We start from the raw sequence: 14,280 nt of genomic DNA on the forward strand, positions 1-14,280 counted from the left end.
CTTTTCTCATGTTACCCCGCTCCTCCGCACACTCCACTGGCTTCCAGTTGAAGGTGCATCCACTACAAGAGCATGATGCTTACCTACAGAACAGCGAGAGGAACTTCCCCTCTCTACCTTTAGGCTATGCTCAAACCCTACACTCCAATCTGAGCACACATTCTGCCACCCCAGGTCTCTTGGCCCTCCCAAGAGATCTGGGGGGGGGGCACCATAGGAGGGCATTTTCCTATCAGCCAAGTCCAAGCTCGTCTCTGTCCTGGCACCCCAATGGTGGAACCAGCTTCCCCCTGAAGCTAGGACAGCAGAGTCCCTGCTCATCTTCCGAAAACCTCAAACCCTATCTTCAAAGTGTCTTAAATAATCCTCCTCTTCAACTTGACCCCCCAAAAAAAAAAAAAACCTGAACCTGCACTTTCTATGTTTGTGATATTTTCGCACCTAGCTATCTTAGGAGGAATGCACAAACTAAAACGCTCTGAATAAGAGTGTTGGATAAATGATAAATGTTAAACGTATAGCCATAGAGGTCAATCTAAATGGCAAGCAATGAGGTCACGCAGTAGGAAAAGCATGCCTACAACCCATACCTCAATCTTCAGCTCTTGGCATTTTGGGTTGTGGATGAGGAAAGGGAAGGCCTCCTCCCATACAGGCTCGTTGGTCTTATACCTCGTCTGGTTGGGGAAAAAGGTCCATGTTAGAGGCAGTGAAAACGACCAGGAATTTGCTATTCACATGGCATTGCAGTGTTGTTTATATAATTATACAAATCTATGGGAACTATATAGTAGGAAACATGGCCTGTTGGCTTACCTTGCTGTCGTACGTTTTGTGCCCGACTGTGAAATGGACAAAAGGATTCGGGATGCTGCCCACTTTTTTACCAGACTGAAACGGAAAGAACAGGTGTAAAAACACACAGCCTCTTGAACTGTGAGATGTTAACTTCATCGGTATTACTTTAAATCGCCCTATCCTTGTCTAATCAGATTTAATATACACACATAGAAAGATTGTGGAATTATGGAGCATCCCAAATTTAGAATGGTTGTATTAGAAAATGTTTCTATTTTTCTGAAATAAAGATTCTGTTAATATAAAAAAAGTGGCCTGATGTAAGGCCCCATATTCATCCCTCATTGGCGAAATATAGAACCCTTCAAACTGGAGATCAGGAAGTAGAGTAGTTACATAATTGTCTAGAAAACCCCGTAACAGCAGGAAATATAGTTGAAATTGGAAGCGAGGAAACACTTATATAAAAGGTAGATGTTCTTGGTGTGTTAATTATCTCATACAACACAGTTGTTACTGTACATCATCAGAATATTAGAATACGGTGCATGGAAGGCAGTTTAAGTGCAAACAGTTTGGGGTTTTAAAATTAATAACACAAAACAAGGAACCCAAAACAACATGCAAGGCATTTTGAATGTTCCTGTAGGAATATATGGGTGGGAAACAACATGCAAGGCATTTTGAATGCTCCTGTAGGAATATATGGGTGGGAAACAACATGCAAGGCATTTTGAATGCTCCTGTAGGAATATATGGGTGGGAAACAACATGCAAGGCATTTTGAATGCTCCTGTAGGAATATATGGGTGGGAAACAACGTGCAAGGCATTTTGAATGCTCCTGTAGGAATATATGGGTGGGAAACAACGTGCAAGGCATTTTGAATGCTCCTGTAGGAATATATGGGTGGGAAACAACATGCAAGGCATTTTGAATGCTCCTGTAGGAATACATGGTTGGGAAACAACGTGCAAGGCATTTTGAATGCTCCTGTAGGAATATATGGGTGGGAAACAACGTGCAAGGCATTTTGAATGCTCCTGTAGGAATATATGGGTGGGAAACAACATGCAAGGCATTTTGAATGCTCCTGTAGGAATATATGGGTGGGAAACAACATGCAAGGCATTTTGAATGCCCCTGTAGGAATATATGGTTGGGAAACAACATGCAAGGCATTTTGAATGCTCCTGTAGGAATATATGGGTGGGAAACAACATGCAAGGCATTTTGAATGCTCCTGTAGGAATACATGGGTGGGAAACAACATGCAAGGCATTTTGAATGCTCCTGTAGGAATATATGGGTGGGAAACAACTTGTAAGGCATTTTGAATGCTCCTGTAGGAATATATGGGTGGGAAACAACATGCAAGGCATTTTGAATGTTCCTGTAGGAATATATGGGTGGGAAACAACATGCAAGGCATTTTGAATGTTCCTGTAGGAATATATGGGTGGGAAACAACATGCAAGGCATTTTGAATGTTCCTGTAGGAATATATGGGTGGGAAACAACATGCAAGGCATTTTGAATGTTCCTGTAGGAATATATGGGTGGGAAACAACGTGCAAGGCATTTTGAATGTTCCTGTAGGAATATATGGGTGGGAAACAACATGCAAGGCATTTTGAATGCTCCTGTAGGAATATATGGGTGGGAAACAACGTGCAAGGCATTTTGAATGCTCCTGTAGGAATATATGGGTGGGAAACAACATGCAAGGCATTTTGAATGCTCCTGTAGGAATACATGGTTGGGAAACAACGTGCAAGGCATTTTGAATGCTCCTGTAGGAATATATGGGTGGGAAACAACGTGCAAGGCATTTTGAATGCTCCTGTAGGAATATATGGGTGGGAAACAACATGCAAGGCATTTTGAATGCTCCTGTAGGAATATATGGGTGGGAAACAACATGCAAGGCATTTTGAATGCCCCTGTAGGAATATATGGTTGGGAAACAACATGCAAGGCATTTTGAATGCTCCTGTAGGAATATATGGGTGGGAAACAACATGCAAGGCATTTTGAATGCTCCTGTAGGAATATATGGGTGGGAAACAACATGCAAGGCATTTTGAATGCTCCTGTAGGAATATATGGGTGGGAAACAACATGCAAGGCATTTTGAATGCTCCTGTAGGAATATATGGGTGGGAAACAACATGCAAGGCATTTTGAATGCTCCTGTAGGAATATATGGGTGGGAAACAACATGCAAGGCATTTTGAATGCTCCTGTAGGAATATATGGGTGGGAAACAACATGCAAGGCATTTTGAATGCTCCTGTAGGAATATATGGGTGGGAAACAACATGCAAGGCATTTTGAATGCTCCTGTAGGAATATATGGGTGGGAAACAACATGCAAGGCATTTTGAATGTTCCTGTAGGAATATATGGGTGGGAAACAACATGCAAGGCATTTTGAATGTTCCTGTAGGAATATATGGGTGGGAAACAACATGCAAGGCATTTTGAATGTTCCTGTAGGAATATATGGGTGGGAAACAACATGCAAGGCATTTTGAATGCTCCTGTAGGAATATATGGGTGGGAAACAACTTGTAAGGCATTTTGAATGCTCCTGTAGGAATATATGGGTGGGAAACAACATGCAAGGCATTTTGAATGCTCCTGTAGGAATATATGGGGGGGAAACAACATGCAAGGCATTTTGAATGCTCCTGTAGGAATATATGGGTGGGAAACAACGTGCAAGGCATTTTGAATGCTCCTGTAGGAATATATGGGTGGGAAACAACGTGCAAGGCATTTTGAATGCTCCTGTAGGAATATATGGGTGGGAAACAACGTGCAAGGCATTTTGAATGTTCCTGTAGGAATATATGGGTGGGAAACAACATGCAAGGCATTTTGAATGCTCCTGTAGGAATATATGGTTGGGAAACAACATGCAAGGCATTTTGAATGCTCCTGTAGGAATATATGGGTGGGAAACAACGTGCAAGGCATTTTGAATGCTCCTGTAGGAATATATGGTTGGGAAACAACATGCAAGGCATTTTGAATGCTCCTGTAGGAATATATGGGTGGGAAACAACGTGCAAGGCATTTTGAATGCTCCTGTAGGAATATATGGGTGGGAATCAACATGCAAGCAATATTCACTGGGATATAAACAATCAATACAGTCTATGCTAGTCTAATCAACGGAATTGCTTTCCACTTTTACAAAGTGCTTATTACTTCATAATAATCAACAGATTGGCACTCAGGAAACGGATCAATACAAATCCATGTCCTAACAGATTACACACACAGCCAAACAACATGGTACTGTATTTGGTTCCACTACTAAAGTGTTGTTCTCTGGTCACAGGGCCAACTGCAGTGTGTGTCTAGGCCCTGTTACAATACCTTCAGAATGCATCTGTAAGTGAGTGGACAAGATGAAAACATAGCTTCGACTCCGTGGCTTTCACCATTCTTACTGTGCTACGGGAATGGTGCTTTCTAAGATGCTCAAACAGGGCCTCTAGTCCTCCTCACTGTCTGTCTGGCTCTGCATGCATTGTTGTTACATTACCTCGATGGCCTTACTGACTGAGGCCTTCTTCAAACAGTCATGGTTGAATTCTAAAGGATTGCGCGCTCCCCCCCCTCCCCAGGCATGAGAGAATGAACAACACTAGGTTAGTTATTAGGAGAGGGCATGCGAGAGGAGGTTAAAATCATGGAACGGAGCAACGATGAAAACCACGCCAAAACAATGATAACAGGTAGACAAGACAAACAACATGATGATCACGAGGTGAATGGATCACCAAGAGTATTGACAGTGACCAGGAGAATCATTATGGGAGATAAAGAGGAGCATACAATACGGAGGAAACAGAAGGACTATTCCAACACTGACGAAGCAGTCCAGTGGCAGGAGGGAGATGGTCTGGATATGGGGATATTTATGGTGTTTTGTATGTACACTGAACCAAAATATAAATACAACATATAAAGTTCTAGTGACGCGTTTCATGAGCTGACAAACAAATATGGTGCACCAAATTGTTACCCTCCTATGTTGAGCATTTCTCCTTCTCTAAAATAATCCATCCATCTAAACAGGTGTGGCATATCAAGAAGCTGATTAAACAGCATGATCATCACACAGCTGCGCCTTGTGCTGGGGACAATAAAAAGGCCAATCTAAAATGTGCAGTTTTGTCACACAACACAATGCCACAGATGTCTCAGGTTCTGAGGGCACGTGAAATTGGCCTGCTGACTGCAGGAATGTCCAGCAGAGCTGTTGCAAGATCATTTTACGCTCATTTCTCTACCATAAAACCGGCCTCACAACAGCAGACCACGTGAAACCATCCCAATCCAGGAGCTTCAAATCAGGCTTCTTCACTTGCGGAATCATCTTGAGACCAGCCACCCAAACATCTGATGAAACTGTCAGAAACCGTTTCAGGGAAGCTCATCTACGTCCTCACCAGGGTCTTGAGCGGTTTGCTTGAGCGGTTTATTGTCAATGTTGTGACAGGAGTTTGGAGGCGGGGTTATGGTGTGGGCAGGAGTTTGGAGGCGGGGTTATGGTATGGGCAGGAGTTTGGAGGCGGGGTTATGGTATGGGCAGGCATAAGCCATGGACAACGGACACAATTACGTCGATGGCAAATTGAATGCACAGAGATACTTTGATAAGATCCCGAGGCCCATTGTCGTGCCATTCATCCACTGCCATAACCTCACGTTTCAGCATGATAATGCACAGCCCTATATCGCACAGATCTGCACACAATTCCTGGAGGCTGAAAATGTCCCAGTTCTTCAATGGCCTGCATACTCACCATGTCACTCATTGAGCAAGTTTGGGATGCTCTGGATCGACGTCTACAACAGTGTGTTCCAGTTTCTGTCAATATCCAGCAACTTCGCAAAAGGCTTTGAAGAGGAGTGGAACAACATCCCACCGGCCATAATCAACAGCTTGATCAACATTATGCGAAGGAGATGTGTCGCGCTGCATGAGGCAAATAGTGGTCACACCAGATACTGACTGGTTTTCTGATCCATACCCCGTATCTGCATTCCCAGGTCATGTGAAATCCATAGATTAGGGCCTCATTTATTTATTTCAATTGATGGATTTCCTTTATATGAACTGTAACGCATGTTGCGTTTATTTTTGTTTAGTGTACATCTATGTCATTCCAGATACTGTATTATCTCGATGGGTAAATGGAATAGAGTCAATCTCTTGATGAGTACTTTCATACAACACAGATATAATTTCTAGCAACAAAATAATCTACAGTACAAATTAAATGTTTATCCAGAGTGAAGCATTACATTCAGTACTTTGCATAATATCCTTGCATTCTGTATAATATTACCTATTCATTCTGTGTTGTTGTTACAAATTACATTCTTGTTGTAGACTACATAGTTAGCATCAATGGTGGCTGGTGAGGTGAGGACGGCTCAGAGTAATGTGTTCGAAGTGTTCGCTAACATTCCATTTATTCCATTCCATCCATTACAATGAGATCATCCTCCGATTTAAAGTGGTACCAGCCACCACTGGTCTTGACAAGTCATGGCAATGATGACAGGCTGAGTTTAAAGGATTTTAGACTAAGAACTGTGGTTTTATTTGATTTGGGAGGTGTGCGTTTAGAGGATATTGGAGTCGGGTGATGCTCTGAGATCAATTATGTCTGGACTTTAAGAGAGGCTGGGCAGGGTGAGAGTCCCATGTAAACTGTGGAGACGATCAAATGCTGCCCTCTAGTGAGAGTGTTTGTTGCCGAGGCAACAACTCACCAACGGGCTAGGAATGGCTGGGTGAGCGGGATGGAGGGAAAGCAATCCACAGAGAGGTCTCGCTAACAAGCCCCTTTCTTTTGTTTAGATATCTTATACAAGGCATGCCCATAATCATGACTGACAGCATTACTGTGTTGGAATCGGCTAAACTTTGAACATTGAGATATTAAATAAATGATAGTGAACGAAACGTTAAATAGAAAAGAGTCTGTAAAAAGCCAGAAGGCTTTGAAATGTGTTTGATGGAGGAGAGGAGAGCGATGTGTTGATATAGGGAAGACAGATGGATGTCTCTGGATTAGGAGGTGAGGGGTTGAGGTCAGGAGGTGACGGGTGAGGTCAGTTCCCCTTCAGGGAGTAATCAGGGTTAGTATCTGGTTACCTTCTTTCTCTTGGGCATAAACTAATGATATATATATATATATGCCATTTAGCAGACGCTTTTATCCAAAGCGACTTACAGTCATGTGTGCATACATTCTACGGATGGGTGATCCCGGGAATCGAACCCACTACCCTGGCGTTACAAGCGCCATGCTCTACCAACTGAGCTACAGAAGGACCATGATTGGAGAGACGGAGTGTTTTAAGTGGGATGTATATAAACCGTGAAGTCGGAAGTCTTTAGCTGTCTGTTTTCAGCTGAACAGAACCTTTGGGAAGAATAAACTTGGTTAAAGCTTCTCTAGTGTCCGTGGGTTATTTATGCATTCGTGCATAAATCAGTCATAAATCAGTCACATGACAATCAACATGCTCATTGGCCACAAGTAGTTACTGTGTTTCAATCGTCAGTAGCAAAAAAAATCCCACTGTGGCAAAATAAAACTAGGATGCAATATGCCAGAGGACTCACATATAAAAGGTCCTATAGAGAGAGGAAGTATTCTCACTAAAGACTAGGCCCGAAGCTCTCCGCTCTTTTAAAGTAGCCAGAACCCAAGTTCCCCTTGAACACACTCTTCAGAGGAGGGGGGAAACAGAGAGAAGAAAGCAAAGAGAAGGAGTCTAAAAAGAGACGTGTGAAGCAGGGTTTGCCTATGCAATGCATTTATGCAAATAGAGCCAAAACCAATGATGTTATTTCACAGGTGTAATAGAAAGACAACTTGAGGTACAATAATGTATCACTTTGGCAGACTATTAGTGTGAGTGACCAGACTGAGGGAAGAGAGGTAGAGGATATGAACATGAGAGGGGAAGGGAAGGAGATCAAGCAGGAGAGCAGTCAGAGGAAGAGGAGGCAGGTGGGAGAAGCTGGGGTGAACTGGGTGGTTCATACCGTCTCATGGCTGGTAGACTGGCACAATAAAGTGACATGGCCATCTCATAACTAACAGGTCAAATAAGTTGTGCAGAGATACAGGAAGGCAATGTAGTGTGTTTCCCCATCCGAGTTCTATAACGGTCCCATAACGGCGTGATGTTTTTCTCTACTACACATTAGCCCAAGCAGAACGGCTCATCAATCTTAAGCATGCAGTAGCTCTTGTGCTTTTTCCTATTCTTCTAGTGACTTTACCACAGGTGGAGTGACTTACAGAGAGGCTCCTTGCCGAGTCCAGGAAGACCACCAGCAGGGCAGACGACAGGTCAGCATTAGCCTGTCCTTTATCAACCTTGTTGCTGGTCAGCACCTGGGAGAGAGCGGGAGAGGACACGGACAGAGTAAATAGTCAGCACAGTAGTTACTGTAGTGTGAGACAGCTTGATGTACTCCCCCTAGACAGAACACTAGTCCAATATACTGTATTAAGAGCAATCTGTTCTGTTGGTCAAACATAGAATGATGTGTCTCATAGAACGATGTGTCTCATCAGCACTGACATAATGGACTGGAGAAACACAGTTTGTGTCCCAAATGGTACACGATTCCCTATTTGGTGCACTACTTTTGACTAAAACCCTATAGGCCCTGGTCTGAAGTAATTCACTAAATAGGGAACAGGGTACCATTTGGTGTTACAGGGATCTATGAGTGGACATAATAATGTCCGGAACGGAGCAAATGGAAGGCACCAAACACTTGGAAACCATGCGTTTGATGGATTTGATGCCATTCCACCAATACCACTCCAGCTATTACCACGAGCCCGTTCTCCCCAATTAAGGTGCCACCAACCTCCTGTGGAGTGGACGGGTGGAACTACAGAGCTCAATAAGAATAAGAACTACAGAGCTCAAACAGGGTGAGCAGTCCCTCGTGGATTCCCTGATCTATCCCTCTAATCTACATGTTTAATCTACTCTCTCTCCGGTGGATGGAGGAATATGTAGACCTGTTCATGTTAAGTGTCTTATAGCTGAAGGCCTGAAAACTCATTAACACACAGACTGATCTAACTGTGTCCCAAATGGCACCCTACTCCATATGGGTCCTGGTCAGAAATATTGCACCGAATAGGGAATGGGGTGCTAAGTAAATAAAAGGCGGTACCTGATCAAGATTTTCACGAGTGGGAAGCAGAGACAGCCACTCCAGTTTTAAGTGCAGCTTTCCGGTATCCCCTTCCTCCAAGACAAACCACTGGAACGGAACAGAAGGAATTCAGTGTGCTGGATGATCACATATATTTACAATTGAGTGTTTCTATTGAGAAAGGAGTCAAAACAAAATACACATTTGCCTCATCGACTTGCTGTTCCTTCTGAAGTTCAGCGATATCTATCAATAACCTGCAAGGCAAATATACACATGCTGTGAGTTCATTGGAGAGAGTGGCTGATACATGACAGCTTTACGTGCTACAGCGGAAATCATGCATGACGTTCAAGTGATTTTGATGGCTTTGGATTAGGATGTATCACTTACCTTCCTAAGAAATCATCCTGGTCAGTGTCCTCATCAAACAGCTCTATCTCCAGGTTCTGTGGTCCTGAGTTTTCATACACCATAGCCTGAAGGTCACATTCACACAGGCGTGATTACAGTTAGACCTTCTCAGTTGCATACGGGACAACATATTGGTAATGTACTGGAATGTAGTTCATGTCAGACAACCCACCCACTCCATTCTCTCTTGCACTGTCAAAGACCAAATACATCTTTCCCAACATAACAATTATCTTAAGAAATCTTCTTGAACCACTTTGTGGCTGTTTAAAAATGTTCTCTCTACCTCATAGACTTCGTGCCACTTGGGATTGACGGTCTTCTTGATCACCTTGCTCCGAAACAGCTGGTTGCCGATGTGAAGGACCCCGTACGGGTCCGACTTGCCCTTTATTATCCCTCCCAGGAACACATCCTTAGCTAACAGGTCCTGGGCCTCTAGGAAGTGAATCCTCAGGACGCCCTGGGAGGAGAGCGAGATCAACATCACTGAGTTCATACATATCTCATAGTGATTTAATATATTACATTTAACAACATTGGAATTCAATAATGCCATAAGGGATGGATTGCATTTCAACATAGCAAAACAACAGTGGGAAATTTGTCGATTCGTTAATCAGGTTTGGCTTCATACAGTGGAATGTGTGTCTTGCTTTCAGACTCAGTGTAGTGTGTGTGATTAGTGGGAATCGTCCGTCCGTCCCTCCCTACCTTAGGTATTGGGAAGCGAAGCTGAGAGAGCTGAGCCTCTCCCACCAGAGGAATGGTAATGCGGTTAGGCAGGACCAGGTAGCTGTAGATGATGTCCTGGATCAGGTTATCACACAGGCCACTAACGGGGGATAAAGAGACACAGGCTATAACACACACAGGACAGGAGACACAGATAGAAAATAATCATCTAGTTAGGCTCATTATACCTCCATCCCGTTTCAACCAAAAAGCAATCTATTCCCTATATAGTGCACTACTCAGTGTCTTGTAGCCCTGTAGCGCTGACACTTAACAGTGATCTGGTGACTTTCGAGACTGATAGCCAAGCAGAAGAGGCTACACAGCAGTGTACAGGCCATCACAGGGATCATCACAGTTCTGTCAGCAGATTGGGGGGTATTGGATGGTTTATCGGGTTCAGGCAAATACAATTCAATTCTGGTCTTCCATTGGCAGGTGGAGAGTAGGGGGAGGGGTCAATATGTCAGTGTCCCAACTGGCACCCTATTCCCTATAGTGCACTACTTTTGACCAGAGCCCCGTGGGGCTGGATCAAAATGAGTGCGCTATATAGGATAAAGGGTGCCATTTGGGATTCAGTCGATGTGTGACAGCAGAAGCCAAGGGCACTGTCACTCTGAACTCTATAGAGCAGCCCAACCACAAGTTAAACAAGGCCTACATGTATTTCAACCAGAGCCAAGATGAAGCTTATTATAAAGGATGAATCCAAACCAGACTCAATGTTCAGTTTCTCTAATGCCCACTAGATGGCAGCATTGTAGCGAATGGAGAATTCCCTCAGTTGGGTGTTAGTCCCTCAGAGCTGGGTTGAATTGTTCCCTTCCTCAAAACTTGTTTTTGGTGAGAACGTGTGTATCGGAAATATGTGGAGGCCAGCCTTCACGTCTGAGTTTATCTGCCGAAGGAATTCATTCATTGCTGGTTGTTCAGCTGCTATACTTTTTCAACAAAGCTAATTAGTAACAAATGTAAGTTACTATGCATTTTGCGCTCAGTCCTTTCTTTTTCATCCGTTTGTAGGAAAAGCTCAGCAAAACTATAATTGAACTTTTTAGACGCCGAGCGTGTGTCTGTGTGTTGAGGGAGTGGGAGCAACAACTTCCATTCCCAGAAAGCAAAACACACACTACACAAAACACACACTACACAAACACTCGGGTGACCGGAGGTACCTGCTGTTTTAGGAGATGCAAATCCCACCAGAGGAAACCTGAGCCCTGTACACAGAACCCCCTCTCTCTGTCTGTACACACCATACACACACACACACACACACACACCCACACGAAAAGCTCGTAGTAAGGCAGGGTTGGGCAGGTTTCAGGTTCAACACCCACACACTGGTGTTTCCTTCAAACCTGTAAAACGAGGAAGGCTACATTTCACAGGGCGGAGTCTCTCAAACCCACAATGTCTCATACCAAAACAAAAATGACACACCAGACACCATACTCATTTGTTTAGTTGTGGACCTTGATCAGGGCACATTATCTACCAAACCACCACAGCCATGCAGGCCTATACATGTCTCTTCATTGAATGAAGTATATTCAAATGGCCCCATTCAAATTTCTGGATGGCCCACTGCACTACAATGACAATCCTGTATGTGTGGCGTGTTGGTCACTTCTAACAGTATGTTCCAGGGAGAATGACCTGGACAACTGTATTGACGTTTCCCACTGGTCTTTGTTTTTATTTGACCCCAATTTTGTTTGGCATAAGTGAGAATTTGGGCGGCAGGTAGCCAAGTGGTTAGAGCGTTGGGCCTGTAACCGAAAGGTTGCAAGATCGAATCCTTGAGCTGACAAGGTAAACAAATGTTGTTCTGCCCCTGAACAAGGAAGTTAACCCACTGTTCCTAGGCTGTCATTGAAAATAAGAATTTCTTCTTAACTGACTTGCCTAGTTAAATAAAAGGTTACAAAAAAAAATAATATATATATATATATCACATGCAGATAAGTTTTATAGGTAGCCATTTACACCTGTACCCGTATGTATACTGGTTGAAAATGGCATTGACACGCGCCTAAATTGAAACGCAGTGGCTGTACAGTAACATTCTATGAATGATGTCAGTGTTCAGGGTCTGCGCTTCACAGTGCTGTATGGGTTTTGACTGACAGCTGTTCTGAACCGTTCTGAACTTGAGCACCGCACGGGTCAAGAAGTTGCCCCCATCCCTCCTGCTAATGGGGCAACTTTTGCCAAATTATCCAAGTGAGGGAAATGCTGTAAATTAAAAAGGAATAAATGTATTTTGAAAGATGGCAATTGTAATAAATACAGCTTTGACGTCATACAAGCAAGCCAAACACACGTGAATTAAAATGTGCATTTCACATATCCATATCATAAAACTCATAGTACAGTATTCATGTTTCTGATCACTATGTTTGATGTACAGTTACAAGATGACCTGGCGTCAAACCCTGGGTTGTTCTGAACAGAATGAGCCTGTTTGTCTATTGTGAAGAGAATTCACCGCGGCATACCTGAATGCACTCATTTAGAACTTAGTTCGTCATGTTGGCAATAGAACAAGCTTTCAAATGATGCCCACATGACCCACATTGCAATTTATAAATGGGCCAGTTTTGGATTGCAGCTACCAAATTCTCCAGGAATATTCTTATCATGTTACTGAATGTATCCAGAGTATTTTCAGATTTCGTTATCAACACGAGGTGAAAAGTACAGTAAATGTAACATGAACATAAAATCAACATTGTCGTGTTTGGATTCAGTCTTGTGTCAGGTGAACTGTAGTGACCTCAACGTTGGTCTCATCATTTTCCCATAACCTCCAAACTGTTTCTTTTCAATTGCTACCATGCTTACGCTGTTCATATTTCTACTGTTGGAAACATTTCCATTTAGCCCTGCCCACACAGGTCAATTCCCACGGGTGTAACGGGTTAAAACTGCCCCAAATGAGAACGCTATTGAACAGAACTAGAGTTGTGAAATGTTGAAACAAGCTAGCTCTGGGGTATAGTAGTGGATGTACAGTACACTCCCCTCCATATGTATTTGGACAGGGAAGCTAAAATTGTATACAGTATTTGGCTCTACAGTCGTGAATGAGACAAATATCAATTTTCACAAAGTTTGTCGCTTCAGTGTCTTTAGATATTTTTGTCAGATGTTACTTTGGAATACTGAAGTATAATTACAAGCATTTCATAAGTGTCAAAGGCTTTTATTGACAATTAAATTAAGTTGATGCAAAGAGTTAATATTTGCATTGTTGACCCTTCTTTTTTAAGACCTCTGCAATCTGCCCTGGCATTCTGTCAATTAACTTCTGGGCCACATCCTGACTGATGGCAGCCCATTGTTGCATAATCAATTCTTGGAGTTTGTCAGAATTTGTGGGTTTTTGTTTGCCCACCTGCCTCTTCAGGATTGACCACAAGTTCTCAATGGGATTAATGTCTGGGGAGTTTCCTGGCCATGGACCCAAAATATCGATGTTTTGTTCCCCGAGCCACTTAGTTATCACTTTTGCCTTATGGCAAGGTGCTCCATCATGCTGGAAAAGGCATTGTTCGTCACCAAACTGTTCCTGGATGGTTGGGAGAAGTTGCTCTCGGAGGATGTGTTGGTACCATTCTTTATACATGGCTGTGTTCTTAGGCAAAATTGTGAATGAGCCCACTCCCTTGGCTGAGAAGCAACCCCACACATGAATGGTCTCAGGATGCTTTACTGTTGGCATGACGCAGGACTGATGGTTGCGCTCACCTTGTCTTCTCCGGACAAGCTTTTTTCTGGATGCCCCAAACAATCGGAAAGGGGATTCATCAGAGAAAATGACTTTTCCCCAGTCCTCAGCAGTCCAATCCCTGTACCTTTTGCATTATATCAGTCTGTCCCTGGTGTTTTTCCTGGAGAGAAGTGGCTTCTTTGCTGCCCTTCTTGACACCAGGCCATCCTCCAAAAGTCTTCGCCTCACTGTGCGTGCAGATGCACTCACACCTGCCTGCTGCTATTCCTGAGCAAACTCTGTACTGGTGGTGCCCCGATCCTGCAGCTGAATCAACTTTAGGAGACGGTCCCCTGGCGCTTTCTGGACTTTCTTGGGCGCCCTGAAGCCTTCT

General features: G+C 43.4%; 1 protein-coding gene across 3 annotated transcripts in view; it reads right to left on the minus strand.

Moving 5' to 3' along the window:
* The window catches only part of LOC118402155 (extended synaptotagmin-2-like), a 54,870-nt gene that overhangs the window by 12,583 nt on the left and 28,007 nt on the right, over positions 1–14,280 (minus strand). For all 3 annotated transcript variants that reach the window (XM_035800130.2, XM_035800131.2, XM_035800132.2), the window contains exons 9-16: positions 10,148–10,268; positions 9,720–9,896; positions 9,413–9,498; positions 9,228–9,276; positions 9,038–9,127; positions 8,142–8,237; positions 817–891; positions 591–677 (exon numbers count right to left, since the gene is read on the minus strand). In XM_035800130.2, the coding sequence (XP_035656023.1) occupies positions 591–677; positions 817–891; positions 8,142–8,237; positions 9,038–9,127; positions 9,228–9,276; positions 9,413–9,498; positions 9,720–9,896; positions 10,148–10,268 (781 nt within the window). The remainder of the gene's footprint in view (positions 1–590; positions 678–816; positions 892–8,141; positions 8,238–9,037; positions 9,128–9,227; positions 9,277–9,412; positions 9,499–9,719; positions 9,897–10,147; positions 10,269–14,280) is intronic.

Source organism: Oncorhynchus keta, chromosome 23 (genome assembly GCF_023373465.1).
Source record: "Oncorhynchus keta strain PuntledgeMale-10-30-2019 chromosome 23, Oket_V2, whole genome shotgun sequence".
Lineage (NCBI taxonomy): Eukaryota > Metazoa > Chordata > Actinopteri > Salmoniformes > Salmonidae > Oncorhynchus > Oncorhynchus keta.